Genomic DNA, 15,766 nt, shown 5'->3' with positions numbered 1-15,766 from the left:
GATTTTGGTTAATCCTTTTGATACAACATGATTTTGGTATAACATGCATTTTCCATAGACACTAGCTAGAGTAATCTCTGGTTTATTATTCAAGGGGTTAAGGTTATTCTGAAGAAACATTTTTTCAGTGTCCAGTCTCAAAGAGATATGTCTTTAAATACAGACTTCTCCCTCGCTTCCCTTCCTCGGTCAGTTTCGTAAAATGGAAATTCCTTCTAATTCGGTTTTGCAAATATAAAGCAAGTTACTACTATTCACAATCAGTGCATTCAACTTCTTTCCTGGGGAGTTTCAGGTCTAGATATTGCGAAGGTCCCGTCCCCTTTACGTAGATCGCGGGTTTTTAATTGAGTTAGGATCTTGTGGTATCCACCTTCAAGGAGAAGTGATTAAATCAGGTGGCATTTATCATATCTGTGGAAGTTCCCTGTACTCTGTCCTTTTCCAAACTGTAATGCCTGCCCTGTTTCTAATTTCCCTCCAACAAGGTTATATTTAGATGTTCTCTAAGCTTATTTGTTTCAGTTTGATATTTTAAAGTCCCTCTGTTTTGTTTGCTTCTGATTCATTCTCCCCTTGCTTACAACCATTTTTTTAAACCCAAGATCACTTTTTGAAACAATTGAATCATATACTGTACATTGTCCTATTTCTGTGTCAAACCATGAACCTAGTACGTAGTAGGTCCATGGTTAAACCAATAAGTATTGATTTTGCTCTTGTATTGTCAGTAAAATTTGCACTGAATGTATACTATGTGAGCCTGACTCTTTATAGATCATGCAAATTTCACAGAGAGTGATAATGTCAGGTGTACCGATGTACTCTTATAGTCATTTGGTCATCTCATCTTATGCTTGCTTTAACCTTCTTTCTTATTCTAATATGATTGTAATAAGCGCTATATAAAAACTGAGTATTATTATTATTATCATTATATTGCAGGATCCTGAGTTATAACCGTATCAGCTGTATTCCAGATGGAGCATTCATGGGTCTCAACTCTCTCAGAATTCTGTAAGTATATGATATCAGGTGATATAGAGAGCGCAAGCTTTACTGAAACTTTGAAACTATTGAAATTGACACTTTCAGTACTGCAGAACGTTTTAAACATCTAAATTTCTGTGTTGTACAGTCAGACCTGCTTTAGTGACCACCTGTATTAAAGAAAGACCACCTGTCTACAAAGACCACATTTGTTGTTTTCTTTGAAATAGTTTCTTATTGAAACATGTACCTGCCTATAAAGACCACTTTTCTTGTCTCCCTTTGGTGGTCTTTATAGACAGGTTTCACTGTATCTCATAAATTAGGACTATATTGTATTGAGAAAGGAATGTCTTTCTTCTTCAAATTCAAAATTGGCTCAAAACTTGTAAACTTTGGTACGGTGGATCACTAAACATTCTTAAAATCCTAATGGTAATAAATGGTTGATCAAAAGGATATGAAGATATTAGAGACCACACATAATGCCCATTGTACTGTACTTCAGCTGTGATATGAAAGAAAGCATTGACATTGTATGAAGATAGTATCAGTTTCAAACGTCTAAACGTTCATCGATGCTCTCCGTTCCTTCCGTGCCATCAACACGCGCTCAAACTTATGAACTCCCTGGTCGCTGGGTCTCTTCCACAACCTTAACCATCGCCAGACTCTCCAATGTATCATTTCCTTTCCATCATTTCCATTGTAACAATGATTGTCTTCAAACTCTGGAATAATTCACAGGAAGGGAGGGGACAATCATTAGATGATAAACTCGTCATGTAAAGCTGGATTATTTTAGCAGAACAAGTGAAACAGATATCGAAAGTCATCCTCCGAGTCAAATAAAAACATGATATGTTAAGCTACCATCTGCTATGAATGAATTTCTGTATAGGTTTTAAGGTAAGATGATACGTAGTGCAATCTGAATGTTGTTTGCGTAGCTATATAAAGGAGGGAAAATGAGTCTTGATATTCACCTGTGAAAGATTAGAAAGGGAAGTATCTGTAGAGGCCTGTCTTCATCAGACTGAAGTTGAAAAATAACCCGCTAATTTCAGACCCGGGATATTTTCCTGAAGCTCGAAATTGCGTCTCCACCAGACCGATACGCTCATCACAAACTAGCTTGGACGGGCGCAAAGTAGCCGGCGCGATAGCTCAGTCGGTAGAGCAGTGGGCTCGTAATCTGGTGACCCGGGTTCGAAACCAAGTCGATGCGCTAGTGCCCTTTGGTAAGGCATTAATCCTCTTTACCAGGTCCCTCAGAGAGGACCTAAAGCCGTTGGCCGTCTGGTTGCTTACTTACAAGTATTTATGCTTTCTTAGCCGTCAGGTAAAACAACCACCACCACCATTTTGGAAACAAGACCAAGATTTCTTGGGATATTTTCTCGACCAAATAGCCGGCTAATTGCAACTGAGGGCTGATGAAAACACAAATTAGAGATCGGGCTAGTTAAAATAGCGGGTTATTTTGCCACTTCGGTCTGATGAAGACAGGCCTTTGGTGTATTAGTTTCTTTAGTTAATCCATTTACTATAATGCAGTAGTCAAGAGGTTAATATGAAAAAGACTCATCGAGAATGATAATTAGATCAAGGATTAAGCCATGGAGGAAGTTGAATGTCAAACTTGATTGGAAATGTTTTATGGATGTTTTTTCCCCAGCATAATTGAATTGTGGAAATGAGAATTTTAGGATGATATTAATGTAGGTTTTTTGTAACAAATCATAAATCTTATTTCTGGGATAGTGGCTCTTGGTTGTATCCCAGTTTTTGTTTCCATTATCAAAGATCAAAGAAATTTACTTAATTGTCTTTTCAAATAATCTAGAAAGTTTCATGATCTTTCATAAAATGCACATGTCACATGTTATGGGGTTCTTGAAACGCAGAGAGAGAATTTGTACTGGTGTGTCTTGATGTTCTTAATGTTGGTTATAATATCCAGTTTCATTGCATATGATTTTATTTTGGGAATAATAATACATCTACAATTCACCATCATTTATTCACCAGAAAAGGATTGGGCATAGGTTTAATTTTTCTCATACTATGCATCATTTGGTTCAATCATCTTTTTTATATTAAACATTGAAATCGGATGAAGGTGTATTACATTTTCTTTATAATTCCCCAAGAAATCTGATACACAAGGGGAATATTAATTTAATTATCATAAATGAAATAGCTAGGTTGATCATAGTTTGACTTCAGTTGGAGTTATCATGCAGTGAAACCGGCCCTTTCAGCTCGTCAACCTCACATTGTTAGTTTCAACTGAAATTGGAGAAGGCATTGGCAATTTAGATTTAATGGAGAGGTTTTTATATCATCATGAAAAAAACAGGATAAATTAGATTGGGTAGATGATAGTGTCTGGTGAAGTTGGGAACATTTTATAGTCAGGTGCTCGTTTCAAGTTTCTTCCCATTCTAAATTTTACGATCTAAGGAAACGTGACACTTTCCTACCATCGTAACATGACCCAAAGTTTGTTGTCTGTGCTGCCATGACTCACCTCCTAAACAAAAACCTGCTCCAGATACCCGTTCAATGTCAGAACACATCAGCACCTGATGTCACCTCTCCACATGCTGTCTGCTTGCGTAGGTAAGGGTTCATTCACACGAGAGAGAACTACAAAATTCCTATAAAGAACGTCCATATACATGCAGCAGAAGGGGATCGCACTTGGGATAATAATGTCATACAAAGGAACATCACAGAAAGAAGCTAGTGTATGGAAGGGCACTTTATACTCCATACATGTTTACTGTAGGCTTACACCATGGGCTGGGCATTGCTCGAGTGTAAAAAGTAAAGCCCTCTGATCATATCAGGTCAGTTATATACACCTGTAATGTTCGTTTGATAAAGTGTTTCAAACCCCAGTTCTATAAAATGAAGTTTGGTTAATTGCAGTATTATAAAAAATATCAATTAATAGCTTATACCTATTGTAGTTATACCACTGATAAACAATTCATTCCTTATACCTAATACATGTACGGTAGCTATAGTTACAATAAACCATTCATTCCTTATACCAAATACTTGTAACTATACCACAATTTTTGTCGGTCTGAATGAGGGAATGGTAGCAGCAGTGCACATGACCCTGAATGGAGACGCCAACGCAGTAATGTTACGTGCCTCTGGATCCAGTGGCTATAATGATGTTCTGAATGAAAAAGGCTAGATTTTGATGTGATTAGAGGAAAATTGATATGACACAGTGACACACTTTGTCCTGTGTGATCGGTGAAGTTATGTTTGATACAGAGAGTTTGCCCTTTCACGTTTAAAGTTTGAAGGAGCCAACTTTCTTTTTCCTAACATAGTTTTTGTCACATCATCTTAATCTAATCCAGTCTGATGTTTTGAGTTTGATATACAGGTATCTCAGAAATTAGTGATCACTCTTTAAAGGGTACAATTATGTACATTCCAACTAGAATGAAAAGATGATTTAAAAATTTAATGTGAGGCAGTTTATATTTCATTATTGGTACATGACATATTGTTTTAACTCAACAGTAGCAATATTCATTGGAAAAACATGTATAAAGAATAATCCTGACAGAATAAATCCTGAAATCTCTTTATCGATCAAAGCATTGATAAGTGAATGTTTCTAGTCAGTTTTTTAAAGCAATATAGGCCTACGTTATGTTATTTTAATTTGTTTGGTACCAGTAAGGAGAATGTTGACAATGAAATGTAGTTAAGCATATGACGACGGTATGATTTGTATGAAGAAATCATATTTTGGTTGAAATCTAGTCAGAGTTCATGCCTTGATTATTCCTAGAACTCCAAGCTCACCGCCGCCCCTGATCACCACATAGTCCATACAGTGACGATAGATGACTAAATTCAGAAATGTCAGCTCTAATTTGAAACGTATTACATCTCAAAAGTCTAGCCTCACTCAGGAGTGCTCAACAAATGCTTTTAAAGGAGGAAAAAATACATTACATATGTCGGAGAGGAAACTTTGGATTGGAGGGGGTCCGTGGAGGTTTGAAAGTGTGAGAAGAAATAATTCTTTAGGGTTGCGAGGGGGCAATGACTTGGGTGTGTACAGATGTAACTAAAGAAGATGGTCTTTTGGAGGCATTGCAAGATGAGTAATGCTTTAAATATGTTCAAAATCTGCTGATATTACTTCAAGAAGGATCATTTCAGCGTAATTGTCTTTGACTTTTGTGCAGTTTGATCCCTATTCAGACACAACACTACATGGGTGAGGATGGTGCCGAAAGATTTGGCAGGTCATAGACCTGCAGTTATATCCATCTTGAATTGCAATAGGCATAGTTGTTTGTGTAGCTATTTACCAGGATGGGATTGTTTGTCTGTTATTTGTACTTTTCTGTGTTTGCTATGTATTGAATAAATGATTTAAGATGTTTCTTTTATTGCAAATTTAATATGTATAGATGAAAATAATCCAACTTATACTGGTCATTATGATTTGGTTTTGCAATCAGTCTAGTTTAACATGTATTACTTTTCCTGTATATACTGAGCAAAACAAAATATAAAATACAAATATGAACGAATGATTTATTAAGAATAAAACAAGTATTGAACCTATAATGTTTGTAATGACCAAAGTATGATACATGTACTTGTGTACTTCATATTTTGAATGAATGATGGTCCTTATGAAAGGAAATACACTCTGTGCGTGACTCAAATATTACTCCCAATGGCCTGAGAAGATCCACTTAGTTCAGAATGAGTTGTGACATTTTCTGGCAAGCTTTATGGAGCTGGCTATTGTTTTCTAGCCAAATGTAATTTTAATTCTCACAGAGGCTCCTGAAGTGTTGGGCCAACATGAATTACTCAAAAGAAAAAAAAGAGAAAAGTGCTAAATTGATCTCTTCCGAGAAGAGAAAAAAATGAAGTGAAAGTCGATTTTATCAGTTTAATGTATTACATTACATGCTCTTGAATATATCTCGTTCCTATACATAATAGTTTCAGCATTTATTTCTAAAGAGTGTTTAAACATGCATTTTTAACAACTATACTCTAGATAATCAATGCCATATTACCACCTGTTTTAAAACTCAAAAGTTGCATCAGTGCCTTTGGTTGTATTAGAATAAAGCAAGTCAATGCTTGTACAAATGTATATCGATCACCAACCAAGGGAAAGGCGGAAGTATTTTGTGTTGGATGCAAAATATGTGGTTTAGAACAGAGTTTTGGGGGTTTCGAGACCACCAGGCTAATTACAAATGTATTGCACCTTGTAAACAATTTGTTTTGTTCCTTTTTCTCAATCAAAATATCAATTACAGATTTGAGGGACGCAAAGTATGTTTGATTATTGACATGGACAACTGAAAATTCAAATTCTTGAAATCTTTTTTGATTCTTTCAGGTCTCTCCATGGTAACAACATCTCAATCATCTCAGAAAGCTCCTTTTCAGACTTCACATCACTCACTCACCTGTAAGTATTATCAAGGATTATAGGAGGGAGGGAGGGAGGGAGGGAGGGAGGGAGGGAGGGAGGGAGGGAGGGAGGGAGGGAGGGAGGGAGGGAGGGAGGGAGGGAGGGAGGGAGGGAGGGAGGGAGGGAGGGAGGGAGGGAGGGAGGGAGGGAGGGAGGGAGGGAGGGAGGGAGGGAGGGAGGGAGGGAGGGAGGGAGGGAGGGAGGGAGAAGAAGAAGAAGAAGAAGAAGAAGAAATGTTTATTATGGTGTAAGATAAAATAAAAGAGAGCAATCCCAGAGAAGAAGAGAATGATGGATGCGTATTGATACCAAATTTTTCACTTCACCTCTTTACCATGCAAGCCCTAAACCCTACCCCTAAGCTCTGTGCTCACATAATCTTGATTGTAACCAGAAACCTAACCTGATATCTAAAATGAAACAGATAGGAGTAAATATTGGGTCACAATGCTGTTATGATAAAATGATTGGTACATGTAATTAACAATGAAGGCAAAATGAAGTAAGATTAGAGAGATAGAGAGGAGAGAAATAAAGGAAGAATACGAAGCGAAGAGAAAAATTGGGTGATAGAGAAATAGAGTCAGATTGAAGGGGAGGGATCATGCAGAATCTTTGGTTGTTAAGAAAGCAAAGAAATGTATAGATGTGGCTGGGAAGAACTGAGTAAAGTGGATGAGAATAAAGCCGAATCAAGACAATCCTCTCACCAAGGAAGCAGAGAAGAGAGTCAAAAGCAATATGACTTTTAAAATTTCCTTTCAATGAAAAAAAAATCATTTCATTAGCATAGATTCAGAAGTTGGCTTTTAATATTTCCTTTCAATGAAAAAAAAATCATTTCATTAGCGTAGATTCAGAAGTTGGCTGTGTAAAATACTTCTGTTCTTTTGTTTGACTAGCTGTTGTATCTAGTGTACACATGCTTAAAAGTACATGCACATACAAGCCAGCTGTGGGCCGGTATGAGTAATATCTAGAGCGCCATGGCAGTATCAAGACCATAAGATGACTTGTAGCAGAGCCTCTTTTGAATGTCCCTACTGATTTAGACTCCCAGTCATCACTCCCCTGCAAGTTTTTAAAAAAAAAGAAAGTTTGAACCATGTTTGAGCTCCCAAGTATGCCAAATCTAGTTGATGATACATAGTGGATGTTTTTTCTTTCCTTTCTCCCTATGTGTTGAGCTCTTTTGCATGTTCTAATAAATCTACCTCTTCCTCTCGTCCTCTCTTCCTCTGTCTCTTCTCCTCATCACAGTGAAATTATTGTGTCTCTTGTTGTCTCTCCATTCTTTACTTTATCTGCTTCATTCCTTCTCTGGATCTTCTATTCTCTCTCCTCTTTCTCTCCGTCCATGTTTTCTCTCTTCCCCTAGAATCTTATTTTCCTATTCTCTCTCTCTGTCTCTATGTCTCTTTCTCTCTCTCTCTTTGTCTCTTTTTCTCTCTCCCCCCACTCTCGCTCTCTTCCTCTCCCTCTCTCTTTCTCACTTTCTCTCTTTCTTTCTCTCCCTCTCCCTCTCTCTCTATGTCACTTTCTGTCTCTCTCTCCCCCACTCTCGCTCTCTCTCTCTCTCTCTCTCTCTTGTGCTCTATCTCTTTCTCTCTCTCTCTAGCTCTCTCTCTCTCACTCTCTCTTTTTCTCTCTCTGTCTCTGTCTCTGTCTCTCTCCATCTCCCTCTCTCCATCTCCCTCTACATCTCCGTCTATCTCTTACTCTTTGCCTGTATCTTTTTGTGCAAAATGTTGTGATGCTTCTGTGAATGTGCATATATGTGGCTCCAAGAGTTTTTTCCTCTCCTGTTTTCTTTTGTTCATTTTTGTTGTCTTCCATTCACTTTACCGCCGGCAGGACGCTTCTGATTTTCTCCTGACCGTTCTAATTTCCCGAACATAGGTTGAACTCGGCCGGCCAAATGTCCCAGATTAATCCTGACAGATATGATGCTATTCTGTTTCAAGGAAAACATGAAGATTATCCACCATTAAAGGCTCTTTCATGTAAAATAACAGGAAGCTAGGATGTTTATTTGTTATTTGTTCTTTGCAAAGGACTCTTCGGTTAATAAAATTCAATATCATTTGTGTGGACTTTCAAAAAAGGAGCGGACTTATATCCTATTATTTATATTTTGATTTGACAGGAGGTAAATTTTCACCGACTGAGATACACAGTCTCAATAGCATAACAATATCTTTTACATTGCCATATCTGTAAAACAATACAGAAACAAAATTATTGAATTTTTTGTTTCGTTTGTTAAGAAAGAAAAAATAGGTAAACCAATTTAGGAGACAGCTACTTTAAGGCAAAGGAACATGTTTCTCAATTAAGACGTTCCATACATAGCTACAAGAGGAACCACCTTTTAAATTTATTCATTAAGTAAAAGCTATCTTTAAAGTTTAAAGTTTAATCCTGAACTAATTTAGGAAACAAAAGGGCCCAAGCCATCTGTTTTCAGTGCAGTCATCTGTTTTGAATTCCTTGTGTTTCCTTGTAATCATTCTCCTGGGATGGTCATCATCACAACTCATCAAACGTGTCCTTTATGATCTCAGTATTACAACTTAACTAGTGCGTCACCATGACAGAGTTCACACCGTACAAAAGGTTCTGGGAGGTGTTTCACAAAAACTAAGATCGACTTTATTAAAGTTGGACTTAACTATGGCAGGCTGTTCATGTTACTTGCTGCTCTCACCATTATGATCTTTAGATAATATTTGTTCGTACAATAATGAACCACCAAAATTTATCTCAAGAAAATGAAGCACACTTTATGTGGTGCCAGTTAGTATCAAATGCACATTTATTAGGATAAACATGTACCTTTAGTAACTTATTACATAATACATGTAGCAAAGGTTACCATGTGTCATGCACTCTAATAGAACCAGATATCCTAATTTCACACTTAAGTTTACCTTTCACTCTGTTCCTGTTTTCCCCTCCTATAATTAATTAGGACTGGTTCATATTAGTGTTGCTGTTTTAATTTAATCTAATTTAATTTGTTATTTTGCAGCCAGTACGTCTCTTTCTGTCTCTGATATATTTTGTCTGTCATTCTCTTTCTTGCCATCTACCTCTTTATATTTCCTCTATCTTTTGTGGACCTGTTTATCCCTTCAAGCTCTCTTTCATCTCCTCTCTCAATCCATGTCATCTTTCTTTCTATTTCTTTCCCCTCATATTTAAGTTAACATTCCTTTCTTTTAATTTTTTTTTATCCCCCCCCCCTGCCTCTTAGAATTCATGACCAACTTCCATATTTAATTACTTGTTATCTAAAACCTGTATTGCTCCTTTTTTCAAAATCCTTTTTCCACCAGCAAAAATAACAACAAAACATTGTTAATATAATGCGTCTATTAAAATTAGTGGTGCCTGCCAACAAAAATTAAGATTGAATTGTATGAATAACTGAAAAATATCTGTAAAGTAGAGGATAAACTGAAAATGATAGGAATGTTAATGATAATACATTTGAAAATAGGTTAACTTAGAATGGAGGAGAAGGAGAAACTTGACAATGATTTCCCTTTACATCAAAGGAATTATTGCAATGATTGAAAGATTTACTCTCAAAAACTTCCCCATGCCATCACTCTCCAAAGGTCTCAATTTGATGTAGAGAGAATCGTTGAGATAGATACCTGTACGGTCATGTGAATCGCCATTTCGTGATGCATCCAGAAGAAAATTAGTATGGATTGGGGTCAGTCTATGGGGGAAATTTCAACCAATTAGTCTTGTTTCCTCCGATTAGACCAGGTTCTGTCTCCATCCCTGATGGAGACATCGGCCAAACAATTACGACAGATTTCAGAGCAAAGAAAGAAACGAGATGATGTGATGAAATATTATGAGCTGATGAAGATAATGTGGACCGATTAATAAAGGATATATTGTTGGCGCTGATTTGAAGAGAATCAGGTTTATTACAATTTTTGTAATTGCTTGAATGATGAGAGAATAAATTTGATATTTTCCAATATTTTTTCCCCTTTTTCCAGACAATTATAGCTATCAGAATTTTATTGTTCAACTTAGATTTTTGTGACATAAGTTTGAAAAGGTTCAGGACCCTTTATGTTTTATGATAATAATAATAATAATAGATGAGAAAAACAAGAAAATGCCTTGCTTGGTAAAAATCAAGTGTTATTTACGATGTAGATTTCACAGGAATAATTTTGATAGTGACATATTATATTCAGAATGCAAGTATAAGAGAGGGAAAGAGAGACTCAGAGATAGAGACAGAGAGAGAGAGAGAGAGAGAGAGAGAGAGAGGGAGACAGACACATTAAGAGGAGGCAGATGGACAGATACAGACAAACAGAGGAGGGAAAAAACAACTATAGAAGACGTCTTTTCCCACGAGGTCTACACAGGAACTGGAAAATAATTGTTTTATTAGGAATGTTTAATAAATCTATTCATAGTTCGGTCTAAATTCCACTTTGCTCCCCTTTTAATTGCTATTGACAGTGTTGATATGACAGCTCATACAACATGAAATCAAGTGAATTACCGCTCGATCATTGAGTGGCTTTTTCCCTGCAATGAATGTGTGAGGAGGATGTTCCTGTTCAACTCGGAACGAGCGGAGTCATGAAGTTAAACATCCGCAAACAGTTTGGGGTGTTTTTTATTATTTACCAGTGAGAGGAGGAAAAAGTCTGGTGATGAAACATGAAGTAATCTTATCTGTTGACGGGTTCCTTTCATGTTTTGTTACAAGTTTGTATGTTTTGTTAGATTTGAGCATAATACATGTATGTGTGTCATGTGATCCTGTATCACACATACCGTGCAGCCATCACATGATCATACCGATGATGATGATGATGATGATGATGATGACAATGACATGAATAGTATTTTTGTCTCTATGTTTCATGAAGATTGTATTTGTTTATTGAACTATATGTAGTTGGTAATTTCCTTTTAAACCAACAGATCCTCGTATTTTGTGATAGTATATTAACATTCAACAATTAATTATACTTTTTGCATTCCAGATGTTTTATCCATGGGAGATGTTTTAATCTATCAATGAAGCCAAATATTTTAAGTCAAAATGTCACTTATAACAGTTTTAAAGTATGTCAGTAGTAAACAAAAAGAAAAAAAGTTGTAGGCCAGAGGAGGGCCGACATCAACTGTGGCGACCATAATGTAGGGTTCATATTTGGGTTAGGGTTGCAAGTAGGCTTAGGTAAGATGTAGTTTTTGGAACATGATTGAAGTTAGGAGTACACTTATTGCAACATTTGACAATGAAACCGTTACTGCTGGAGTATGATTCATAGTACCAAGCTTGAAAGTTGTACTGCAAAGAAGAAAAGCACATCATTTAAATATTTATTTAAATAATGTTTTCATTCTGTGATTGTTCTTACTATCCAGGGCTTTGGGTGGTAACCCTCTCTACTGTGATTGTCACCTCCATTGGCTGTCAGACTGGGTCAAAGATGGGTTCAAGGAACCAGGCATTGCTAGCTGCGCCGATCCGTACATCCTCAGAGGAAAGCTCCTCCTTACAGCGCCCTCTAAGAAGTTTCTCTGTACAGGTACGGGCCATCAGGGGTAGATGTTGAACTGCTTTTGGAAACTATTTTTTTCTTCTTCAAAACTCGCATTTACATGGTACAGTCAAACCTGCTTTAGTGACCACCTGTCTACAAAGACCACATTTTTTGTTTCCCTTGAAAATGGTTTCTCATTGAAACATGTACTAAAGTAACCTGTCTACAAAGACAAATTTTTGTGTTTCTCTTGGGCAGTCGCTATAGACAGGTTTGACTGTATTATCATTTTAGGTAACCCCCCACCCCCCCCCCTCCTCCCCAAGAAAATAAAAGTAAAACACTGCACCCATGGTACATGTATTTTCTCTCCATATTCTATGTTCTCTTTCTATCATGATTGTATAGTTCTCACCACAAGGGGGCAGTCTTTCAAATTGATGCATGGAGTGAATCCTAGTCAGAAACTATATCAGGTTGCTTTGTGGTGGAAAAAAAAAAATGAAATGCAATTTCTTTCTATGATTTTAGTTTGAAAGATCCCAAAATGAAAGTATGATGATATTGTGATTGACAATCAGCATCAATATCCAAACATAAATGGAAGTTTAATTAATCTGCGGAATTTGATCTTTGTTTGAACAGAGGAGCCGGACATCTCCATCCGTGCAAAGTGTGACCCATGTCTCTCTGCCCCCTGTGAGAATGAAGGAGTGTGTCTGACCGACCCCATCGAGAGGTACAGGTGCCAGTGTCCGGCAGGGTTCAAGGGTCAACATTGCGAGGCGGAGGTCAACGAGTGTGACCAGAGGCCGTGCATGAACGGAGGGGTCTGCGAAAACCTGGCTGGTGGTTTCAGGTTAGTGAAGGATTAAACTACTAGTAGAGAATATTAATGACGGATCTCATTAAAATTAACCGTTTCTTCATCAGGATATGACTTGTATGCAATTCACTTGCATTTATATCAGCATTTTTTTCATAACAACAAAAAATGTCGACTTTACAGATTGTTTGAGTCGTGTGTGATGTAGTACTCATCTTGATCTCTGTTCTACTTCCCCAAGGTGTGACTGTTCTACAGGTTTCTCGGGTGACATGTGTGAGGTCAACGTTGACGACTGTAAGGCACATCTCTGTCTCAACAACGCAACCTGCGTGGATGGCATCAACAACTACACCTGCCGCTGCTCGCAGGGCTACAAGGGTAAGTTCCACCAATCTTGAAGAGCAAATGAAAGATGAATATTTGAAAATACGAATGAAAGAATTTAGCATAAGATATGTTGTTATATATTAAGCTTTTGTATATACCACGTACAGACAGATTATTGATATAGATAGAATTGACTGACTTTACTGACTTGCAATTTGCTTTGGGAATATCTGCCTTTGCATTAGTTCAGGCACCCTTTAACAATGTATGCATCAGAGCAATAGGTGTTAGTTTTATCAATTTTTCATCTAAAAAAAAGAACTGAAGTTATATGTCTTTTCTATAAAGGAACCTCTTGATTGAGAGTCAAGTGAATGGACCAACAGTACTTTGACACGATGTTCAAGGTTCATATCCAAAATCGACATCACTTTAAACAGTCTTGCTTACATAATCTTCAACCGACCTCTCTTTAAATTGTTTTATTTCTCTGTCCCTCAGGTGACTATTGCGAAGTGGATATTGACCTTTGTCACCCCATGAGTGACCCTTGCCAAAATGGAGGTGTCTGCTTTGACCTTGGTCACTCATACAGGTAAGAAATTAGCTGAGCCCTTTTTCTTCTTCATTTTGATGGTTCATGTTTTCCCAGTAATGTAGGGGAAAAAGAATGCAGGTACTTGATTCAAGCATTTCTTCCAACAATACAGATATGACTGATTTTGGCCTTTGATTCCTTTTTTGGTTTATTCAATTTGGAACAATTTTGTTTCAGCAGAAAAAAAACTACTCTTAAAGTCAGAATTGAGAATTTGCCATATGATTAACTTCTCCAAATATGTCCTATCAACTGTTTACCTTAAATTTTCTTCCTGGCTCATTCTCTAATTCTCACTATAAATTCATCTTTGAAGTCCAAGAAAGATATGTTCACTTATTCATGCCCTGGTACAAACAGTCTCCTAGTTTTGTTGACTAATATTTTGTGTAGAAAACTATTATCTATAGCTGGTGCTATTTTGCTTTATATAACTAGACAGCATGTAAAATAAAAAGATATGCCACCATGAAATTCTATGGCAGAATGTGGGATGAAACATTGACAAGAAGTTTACCTACATCATTTTCTTTCAGATGCGAGTGTCCACCAGGCTACCGAGGGATCAACTGCACCGATGGTTATGAAGATTGCCGCACGCGTCCTTGTCTGAACGACGGAGAATGCGAGCAGGACGGAAACCAGTTTGCCTGCCGATGCCCACAGGGATACATCGGTCAGACTTGTGAGATGAATGCCAACATCTACATCAGCGACACCCCCTGCAGCTGCCTCAACAATGGACAGTGCTACGACAACAACGTCACCGACTCGGAGGAATGCCGCTGCTTACCGGGCTTCTACGGCACCAAGTGCGAGATTCCAACCAGCATGAGTTTCAGGTTAGGGCAAGAGGTGTACGTGCAGTACCCTGCACCCAATAACCCTCAGATAGTCAACTTTACCCTCATCTTTGCCACCACCATTGAGAACGGAGTCCTGCTTTACCTGGGCAACATCAACCACATCGCGGCGGAGCTGTTCCGAGGCCGTATCCGCGTCAGCTACGACGTCGGCAACTTCCCAGCTGCTACCATGTTCAACCAGAAGAAGTTGAACAATGGCGAGTTCCACAAGCTGCAGCTGGTCCTCTACAGGCGCAACGTATCGATGTCCATTGACGGTGGTCCCTGGCAAACCAAGACCAATGCAGGAGAAGAGGAGTATCTACAGGTGGACGAACCCATGTATGTGGGAGGCTTGCCAAGGCATCTGCAGAACTTTGCTGTTAATCAGTGGCATATACGCAACAGATCCAGTTTCCAAGGTGAGCGGACTATCGACTGTTACTAGGCATGAAATTGTTATCATGTGGAACATGAGAAAATCATGACCTATAATAATCCTTTATCCTCTGAAATGATTTCATCCAGATCACCACTATAAAAGCTGTCTATAACCAATCATATTGCCCGTTGAAATTTTGCGAATATAGCGCTATAAATTTTGCACACTGGAAACTCCAATCATGATACAAATATACAACATGCATTGAAATTGTCAAAGATTTTATTTTGGGAAACATTTGCAATTTTATTTCTGATAAGATGAATTGAAAAACAAATAAATTGAGAATCTCTCTCTCTCACACTAATTACCCTCTGTGTCTCTGTCCCTCTTTATCTCAATGGCTCTCTACATCTCCATTTCTCTGCATCTGTCCCCTTGTGTTAATTTCAATCCTCTCTATATTATTGACACCTCCCTAACTCCCTGTCTGTCTATCGATCATGGTCATTCAATCCACCTTTCGTCCCTCTCATTCTTTCTCGCAGGTTGTATCCGGGCTTTCTTCGTCAACAATGAGCCCAAGCGCCTGAGTGATGCCTCCGATCGGATGAGCGTCAAGGAAGGCTGTCCAAACTACGACATGCCCAACCCCTGCCTTGAGAACAGGTGCGTCAATGGCTTCTGCCACAACGTAGATGAATCCATGTACCGCTGCGACTGTCAGGATGGCTGGATGGGTACATTCTGCGATAGAGGTATGTACA

At 38.0% G+C, this 15,766-nt stretch overlaps 1 protein-coding gene across 2 annotated transcripts in view; it reads left to right on the top strand.

Annotated features, from left to right (window-relative positions):
• LOC105442316 (slit homolog 1 protein) overlaps positions 1-15,766 on the top strand; it is an 84,628-nt gene that overhangs the window by 64,606 nt on the left and 4,256 nt on the right. For both annotated transcript variants that reach the window (XM_030985913.1, XM_030985912.1), the window contains 8 exons: positions 946-1,017; positions 6,404-6,475; positions 11,900-12,063; positions 12,664-12,877; positions 13,086-13,225; positions 13,676-13,769; positions 14,309-15,039; positions 15,548-15,757. In XM_030985913.1, the coding sequence (XP_030841773.1) occupies positions 946-1,017; positions 6,404-6,475; positions 11,900-12,063; positions 12,664-12,877; positions 13,086-13,225; positions 13,676-13,769; positions 14,309-15,039; positions 15,548-15,757 (1,697 nt within the window). The remainder of the gene's footprint in view (positions 1-945; positions 1,018-6,403; positions 6,476-11,899; positions 12,064-12,663; positions 12,878-13,085; positions 13,226-13,675; positions 13,770-14,308; positions 15,040-15,547; positions 15,758-15,766) is intronic.

This window comes from Strongylocentrotus purpuratus, unplaced genomic scaffold (assembly GCF_000002235.5).
Source record: "Strongylocentrotus purpuratus isolate Spur 01 unplaced genomic scaffold, Spur_5.0 spur5_scaffold_15, whole genome shotgun sequence".
In the NCBI taxonomy this organism is placed as follows: Eukaryota; Metazoa; Echinodermata; class Echinoidea; order Camarodonta; family Strongylocentrotidae; genus Strongylocentrotus; species Strongylocentrotus purpuratus.
Note: the sequence above shows the minus strand (reverse complement) of the source record. Positions and strands in the feature narration are given on the sequence as shown.